Consider the following 8,717-nt stretch of genomic DNA (forward strand, 5'->3'; position numbering starts at 1 on the left):
CCAAAGAAGTGAAAGACCTCTTTGAGGAGAACTTTAAAATCTTGAAAAACGAAATTAAGTCAGAACTAAGGAAATGGGAAAACCTCCCATGCTCCTGGATTGGGAGGATTAATATAATCAAAATGGCAATATTGCCAAAGGCTATCTACAAATTCAATGCAATACCCATTAATATCCCAACACCACTTTTTTTTGATGAAATAGAGGAAGCAATCCAGAAATTCATATGGAATAATAAAAGACCTAGAATAGCAAAAACAATCCTAAGCAGAAAGAACAGTGTTGGGGGAATTACAATACCCAACTTCAAGTTGTATTATAAAGCTATAGTAATAAAAACAGCTTGGAATTGGCACCGGAACAGGCCTGAAGACCAATGGAACAGAATTGAAGACCCGGGAATGAACCCACAGAACTACGCCTACTTAATATTTGATAAAGGGGCCAAAACAATAGTTTGGAAGAAAGATAGCCTCTTTAACAAATTGTGCTGGAAAAACTGGCTCAACACATGCAACAAACTAAAACTAGATCCATATATATCACCCTGCACCAAAATCAATTCCAAATGGATTAAAGACCTTGAAATCAAAACAGACACCCTGAAAACACTAAAGGAAGAAGTAGGAGAAACACTTGTGCTCCTTGGCACAGGACGGAACTTCCTGAACAAAGACCCAGAAAGGCTACAAATCAAAGAAAGGTTGGACAAAGGGACTGCATCAAACTGCAGAGCTTCTGCACGGCAAAGGACATAGCTCGCAAGATAAACAGAAAGCCCACAGACTGGGAGAAGATCTTTACCGGACATTCAACAGACAAAGGCCTCATCTCTAAAATATATGCAGAACTAAAAAAATTACCTTCTTCCAAAACAAAACCGCAAAGAACCATTAGCCCCCTCATCAAGTGGGCTAAAGACTTACAAAGAAACTTCTCTGATGAGGAAATGAGAATGGCCAAGAGACATATGAAAAAATGCTCTACATCACTGGCCATAAAGGAAACACAAATCAAAACAACATTGAGATTCCATCTCACCCCAGCAAGAATGTCATATATCAAGAAAACTAATGATCTGTAGAGTTTAAACCAAGAACTGAAAAGTGCGCCTGGAAAGGGCAAGGTAAGATGGGAGAATGTCTTCACCTTCACGACTCAGAATGCCATCAAGAACTCACTACAACCAAGTGGCTCACACTTGTCGTATTCTCTACTTGGGAGTCTGAGGTCCAGAGGCCTGTTCCAGGCCAGCCCAGGAAGTTCATGAAACCCCATCTAAGCAATAAGAAGCTGGGCACAGTGACCATATCTTTAATCTACACTTGGAGCGTAAGGAGGATCAATGTCCAGAGAGCCTGGGTGAAGAGACACTATTCAAAACTAATGAAAACAAAGAGAGGTAGGAACCCCTGAGTTTAAACTTCAATATCAACCAATCAATCAATAACAAATAAATAAATAAGGTCTGTAATGTCAATCAATCATTCATAAATAAATAGATTAGCTCCTTAGGCAATGAGACAGGGTTTGGAGGAAAGAAAGCCAGGAACAGAGTCACACCACACCATCTGAATTAATTCACTATGGCTGGTATATACTCAGATAAGGAGAAAAGGCCCTTAGCAATATTGTTTTGTGTGAATGTATGTCAGTCCTGGGGCTCGAACTCGGAACCTGGGCACTGTCCCTGAGATAGCACTCTACCACTTGACCCACAGCTCCACTTCCAGCTTTTTGGTAATTAATTGGAAATAAGAGTCCTATAAACTTTCCTGCCTAGGGCTGGCTCTGAACTGTGATCCTGTGATCTCAGCCTCTTGAGTACCTAGAATTACAAGCATGAGCCTTTAGCACCCAACTCCTCAGCAAGGTTTGTTACTGGAATTAGGGGACACAATTCATCTTATTCCTACATCCTCTCTTTTGCTATTCTTCAGTTTTCTTATTAGTCTTTAGCTCCCCCCCCCAAAAAAAAACCCAATTACATACTAACTCTAATATACTAAGGCTAAGTAACAAGTTAAAGGGCTTCTGTAAAAGAAAAGCAATAGCTATTTCTCATGATCACAAAATTTTTTAGCACTTGAAAAAAAAAAAGAAGAAGAGATTAGAAGGAGAAAAAATATACTAAAAGACATAACGAAAACTATCACAATTCCAGCAAGTGTAACGATTGAGCAATACTGTAATCTGTAAACTGGAGAGCCACTGGAGACTGGTGTCTGATAAAATAAGACGTTGCATGCCTGGAGATGGGAGATGACAGTTCCAGGGGCCCTGGGCTCCTGGGTGCAAGGAGGTCTCCAAGAGAATGTTTCTGTAACTCCCCAGCCTAGAGCTCCCAGGACAGCTTCAGTTTTATTCCCAGCAGTTCTGTCCACAAAGCACTCAGAACCGGCCCAAGTGGCAAGCAGCACTTCAACTCACAACCATGGCCACCCTCGCCCCAGACTCACAACAGACACCACCGCGATGCCTTCACTGGAACTCGGTGGCCCCGACAGCTGCAGGCTGCAGGCCCAGTGAAATAATACACACAGCACAAAAGGTCTCAACAAGGGAGGTCGGAATAGAGTCCCCACACTGCTCCTAGCACCTCCCACGGACATCCTGACAACACAGCCTGGGATTCACCCTTCTATGAACACGCAACCTACCCCTTTCCCACACAGCTCCACGATGGGCCCATCGAGACACTGCATAGACAAGAAGATGAGCTACGTCCCTGCCTCTTCAAGCAGACTGTGTATTAACTAATTGTGTAATTTCGTTACAAAATCAACATACAGACATGCTATTGAGGGCATTGAATATATCTTAAATCCTTGTTCTTGTCATATAGTTCCAGTTTCCCATAAGGCTGTAGGTCCCATGGTATAGAAAGATAACTTCTTTCCTCAGTATTTTGTGCAGTGATCTTTCTGTCGGGGGCTTCACTGCCCACATAACCTAGACACAGATATGCTGGCTTCCTTCTACTATGGCAAACTTCACACAGAAGTGAAGCATCACCAAGATGAGCCAATCCCGCTGGACCAAAAATCTAATCAAATGGACAGTCTGAGAAGAAACAGCTGCAAATGAAACAAATCTGGAAGGGGAAAGAGGCTAGCAGTAGTATCTTTCCCCACCTGAACCCTCTTCTTATCAGGGAATCCGAGGACATGAGGCAAACTCTCAGCTTCCTTCCCCACTTCTCAAGTTGGAGCATAATGTCAACCATCCCCACTGGACCTGCTAGAAGGAAAAACTGTATTATAGTGATAGGCTTGCTCAACATATTTTTGGCAGGTATACTTATGCATTAGCTTCGTATAACTAATGTTAAGTTTAATCTCCACAGTAATTTGCAACCTGAAGTTTCACAGCAAGCTCATGGAAGCACACAGAACAGCTTACTAAAGGCACCAATTGCAGGGATAGTTTTACTTTGATCATTAGCAAACTACAATATGTAAAAGTGTGAGTAAGTTCAACTTTTTGTACTCACAGGCTTTTCAAAACACTCTATCCTATCATTGCCCTTGTCACTATATAGATTTTACATTGAAAGGTTTTTGAGGTGATAGGCCTGCTACAAAGGGAAGTGGCAAGGAAAACTCTACTAAGACTGAAGCCATCAGGGAATTCGGTGATTATATAACTGAGACCTCACTCTAGAAAACACCCTGAATCATGGGGCAAGAGAACTTTCTGTCAACCTGCTGGCCATAGCAGGATGGAGTTTCTGGAAGGATTTCCCCAAGCACAATCCGGAGTCCATTCTTTGAATTTGCAACCAACAGATGAGTTGAGCTCCACCCTTTTCATAAAGCAAGAGTGACACACGAGCATACATGTTCTGGAAGTGTCGTAAACCATCTGTAATTTCCAACACAGATGTTCCAACACTGGTTTAGACTAGAGAACATGAGAAGTCTTCAATACAGTCCTTTGGATAGCTGCTGATTTGACACTTGGCTTATCAAATCCCTTGATTTGTCCTCAGTTAGGCCTTGCATAAGGAAGCCTGGAAAGTCCTGAGAGATTAATTATGCACAGAGGCAAGGATATATTGGCACCGAGCTTCCATACAATTTGACTGAAGTCTGCTTTCTGGCTCTATCCTCAGACATTCAAAGACTAAAGAAGGTAAGGCCTACTTTAAGGGGATCCAGAGACCTTCCCATGACCTTGGCATCAAGTATCTTGGGATCTTAAGCTAACCTACGTCAGTGATGATCTGGATGTACTATAAGTATATGCACATTCACCGAAATACAGATGTGCATTCTGGCTATAATATGCATAAAAATTTTTATGATTTACGTTACTAAAATTACATCAGCCAGGAAAAAACAAACACATGTCAATGAAATAGTAAAATGTTACTAATATATAACCTCAGAAGCTAGTTATCCTATGTACTCAAATAATTAAGTACTTCCAAAATTAATTTTTAAAAGACTCAGAAGAAAAGCTACCAGCACAACCATGTTCATCGCAGCATTATTTACCATACCCAAGATATGGAATCAACCCAGATGTCCCTTAGTAAATGAATGGATCAAGAAAAGGTGGTATATATACACAATGGAATTCTATGCTTCTATCAGAAAAAAATGGCATTGTCCCATTTGTAAGGAAATGGAAAGACCTGGAAAAAAATCATATTAAGAGAAGTAAGCCAGACTCAAAGAAGCATAGGCTCCATAGTTTCCCCCATTTGTAACAATTAATATATGTCTAGGACAGCCCTAGCAGAGGAGCACAATAGCTTAATAGGTATGTTCATATGACCATATAAAAATGATGCTAATCAAAATGAACCCCAAAATATGAAACAAGAGGTTTTTTTTTTGTTACTGATACCATTGTTGTTAATGTATGAAATTCTTTCTCTTTTTTTTCCCCTTTGGTTTATCCTCTGTAGTCATTGTGTTTGATTCTGGCACCCTGTGTCTTGTATATATGGTTACCTGATCTGAGTAAGGGGAATAACAAAATGGGGAAACAATGGAAAAAGGGTGAACCCATCCAACAGCAATACCTATAAGACACTAGGTTTGAAATGAACTCTATAACCTGGGGGAGGGAGAAGTTGGGGGGAAGGGAAGGTAGGAGAAAAATGAGGGAGGGGTTAACAGTGTTAACAGTGTTTGACAAGAAATGCTCTCATTACCTTACTTATATAACTGTAACCTCTCCGTACATTACCCTTACAACAAAATAAAAGTAAATTAAAAAACAAACTCAGATGTACATTGCTATTAAAAATCTAGTGATATAAAACAAGTTTTAAAAAATGGAATCGTAGTAATTCTTATCTTTGAAGAATTGTTTGATGTCTTGCTATTGATAACAATAAATAACATGATCTTTAACAACTGTGTTCAGACCCATGGCTTATGCTGTAATCCTAACTACTCAAAAAGCTGAGCTCTGAGGATCACAGCTAGAAGCTAGCCAAGACAGGAAAGTCTATGAGATTCTAATTTCTACTGGACTACAAAAAAAAAAAAGAAGACATAAGTGAAGCTGTGGCTAAAGTGGTAGAGCCCTGGCCTTGAGCAAAAGAAGTTCAGGGACCCAGGACCTGAGTTTAAGCCCCAAGCTCCAAGACTAACACACACACACACACACACACACACACACACACACACACACACGAGAAAGAAAATTGTATGCCTTTTGTTAGGTAATTATACTGACAACCAAGACTTTCCAGAAAAGTCCATTTGGGTAATTTGCATACTAACAGAATTTCAACTGCATACAGAAGTGCTTTGGTGATTAGATTTGGCATTGGAGGAAAGTTGACTTTAACATTTGGTCATTTGACATCTATTTATCTCTAATAGAAATGAAGTAATGACTCCGGGTTTTTTCTTCTTCTTTTTTTTTTACATTTGACCATTCTCACAAATTACCATTTTGGAATAATTAATAATTGGTTTATCGAGTCATATTATGCCCTGGAGTCTGCTCTTGTCTCAGGCCATGAATGCATCAGGTTTTGGAGATGTGATAGCATTACTGACACTATTTAGGCGCAAGGAAAAGTTAGGGACAGGAAATGCCCACCAAGATAGGCTCGCACATGGCAGCCGGCAGGGAGGAACACCCCAACAACTGCACCATCTTGTTCCATCCATCGGGCGGAACGCATGTACCCTTTGTGGCTTTGGCTCAGAGCAAATGCATGTACCCTTGTGGCTTTGACTAAGAGCAGGCCCCCTATTTCCATCCAGTGAGAAGTACTGTGCAGGAGTGGGAGCTGGAGGATACTTTCCAGTCACAGGCAACCAATCTGAGGGTGGGGAACCAATCCCAGGACTCTCATGGATGCATGATTGATGCTCTGGCCAACCAAAGCCTGAGCATGCCCTTAGTGGGGAGGAGTACCAAGACACTTTGTGTAGGCAGCTACACAGGAAAGACATAGCTTACCCCAGGTCCCACCTTGCTCAGGAGTTTGTTTTACTATTTCTTTCACTTTCAAATAAACCCGCTCCTTCTGCTTTAAACACTTCCCTATCCTTTCTTTACTATTCTTTTCTTTTTTTGTGCTGGTCCTAGCGCTCAAACTCTGGGCCTGGATGCTCTCCTTGAGCTATGTTTGCTCAAGGCTTAAACTCTACCACTTGAGTCACAGTCACAGATCCACTTTCTGCTTTTTTTTTTTTTTTGGTAGTTTAATGATAGAGTCACAGACTTTCCTGCCTGGGCTGGCTTTGAACTGTGATTCTCAGATCTCAGGATTACTGGTGTGAGCCACTGACACCTGGCCTCCTTTAATTCTTCAATTGGTGGAAAAAAAACAACCATGAATGAACTCTAAACCATCTCAAAGGTGTTCTGCTAAGACTGGGGGTGTCCTGGGCACCCTGCATGTATCTTCTAGATGTTCTTCTGCTCACATAGCTAACCTGGGAAAGCACACCCTTGACCCAAATTCCATTTTCCAGTTATTAGCTAACATGTGGGGAACAACAAAGGACAGAGAGGGGGAGAGGAGGCAGGGAGAGAGACATGTAAAGGGCACTTTTCTGTCAGAACATGGGCTTTACATGCAGTAGCCACACTAGCAGAACTGGTTTTCTCATCTCTTAAACAAGGCCTAAGGGAATCCAAGGGATTGCTGTGTAGATGAAATCACATGTAATAAAGGTCAACTGCTAAGTATGGATCTGACACAAAGTAGCTACTGGGTAAAAGGTGGCTATCCTTATGCATGCACGCACACATTCACACACACCTGCCTTCAAGGTCAATTTTCGTGTAAAACTACCATAGCACAAGTGTTTCCATGTTCGAAGTTTGCAACTTCTAATCCAAACACTTATCTCCCTCTGTGCGAGGTGTGCTGGTCCTGAGCTCTCACCCAAAACCTGGGAAAAATTCAAGAGTCAGGGGGAGTAGGGAGGGAGGAGTCAGAGATCCAGGGACTCTCAGCTGGCATGTCCCAGAAGCTGCCCACCGCTGTCTGCAAGGGGCGGGACCCTGGGCTTCCCAGGCTGGTGGCAGGGGTGGGGATGGGGTGGGGATGGGGTGGGCTCCCACCCTGGTTCCCGCATGAGCAGGCCGGCCCGGAGCACACGGAGTCATCCTGGGGAAAGCAGCTGAGGCGGCCTGCAGGATGACACCAGCCCTTCGGAGGAAAGAGGAAGTGGGGGGGGGCGGGGGAGAACGGAGGGAGGAGGGGAGAGGAAGGGGAGAAGGGATAGGGAGGGGGAGGAGGGAGAGGGAAAGAGGGGGAGGAGAGGGAAGAGGAATGAGAGAGGGGAGGGAGGGAGGCGAGGGAAGAAGAGAGAGGAAGAGGGAGGAGGAGGAGGGAGGAGGAGGAGGGAGCCTGGTGTGGACAAGCTTCCTGGCTAAGAGGAAGGGCAAGCTGGCCGCGGGCGGGCGGGCGGCGGCCCCACCCCGGGCCGGCCGGACACCGACGTGGCACTGCCCGGGTGCCCGGGTGTCCGGGTGCGCGGCGGGCGCGGGCCGCGGGCCAGGGACCGTCGGGGGCTGCGGGGCGCCGAGTCACCCACCTTTCTGACTCTGCGGGCCGTGTAGAGCCCCAGGCCGTCTTGCACCCCGGAGGACTTCAGGGAGAAGCGGTCGGGCACGTAGAGGCCCAGCATGGCGCGCTCCGGGCCCCGCGCCTCCGAGCCGGGCCCCGGGACACGACACGTGGGGACCTGGGGTGCGGGGTGGGCGGCGGCCGAGGGAAGAGGCCGGCGGGGAAGGAGGAAATGGAGTTTTCCTCCCACAATCCCCACCTCCCAGGCGATTCCAGGATCCCCCGCGGCTCAGCCCCTCCTCGTCCGGGGTCTGGCGGGGCCCGGAGCCGCCTCGGGGCAATCGCGGGGCCACGGCCGGGACGGGGGAGACGGGGCCCGGGCCGAACGCACGGGGCGCGGGCCGGGCTGGGGGGGCGCAGGCCAGGCGCGGGGGGCGCACGGGGCGCGGGCCGGGATGGGGGGCGCACGGGGAACGGGCCGGGTTGGGGAGCGCAGGCCAGGCGCGGGGGGCGCACGGGGAGCGGGCTGGGCTGGGAGGCGCAGGCCAGGCGCGGGAGGCGCACGGGGACGCGGGGTGGGAGCCTCTGGTCGCCGCGCGCTGATTGGTCGGAAGTTGGCGGCGCGGACCCCGGAGAGCGCGGAGCCCCCAGCGGGGCGCCCTCGGGCCGTCCCCCGCCACCGGCCTTCCTGCCGTGGCCCAGCTCGGGGTGTCCAGGCCTTCGC

General features: G+C 46.4%; 1 protein-coding gene across 3 annotated transcripts in view; it reads right to left on the reverse strand.

Annotated features, from left to right (window-relative positions):
• Nucleotides 1-8,352, reverse strand: part of Prdm5 (PR/SET domain 5) — a 134,291-nt gene extending 125,939 nt beyond the window's left edge. For all 3 annotated transcript variants that reach the window (XM_048333511.1, XM_048333510.1, XM_048333509.1), the window contains exon 1: nucleotides 8,022-8,352. In XM_048333511.1, the coding sequence (XP_048189468.1) occupies nucleotides 8,022-8,114 (93 nt within the window). In that variant the 5' untranslated portion in view covers nucleotides 8,115-8,352. The remainder of the gene's footprint in view (nucleotides 1-8,021) is intronic.
• Between the last annotated feature and the right edge of the window lie 365 nt (nucleotides 8,353-8,717).

This window comes from Perognathus longimembris, chromosome 24 (genome assembly GCF_023159225.1).
Source record: "Perognathus longimembris pacificus isolate PPM17 chromosome 24, ASM2315922v1, whole genome shotgun sequence".
NCBI classification, from domain to species: Eukaryota; Metazoa; Chordata; class Mammalia; order Rodentia; family Heteromyidae; genus Perognathus; species Perognathus longimembris.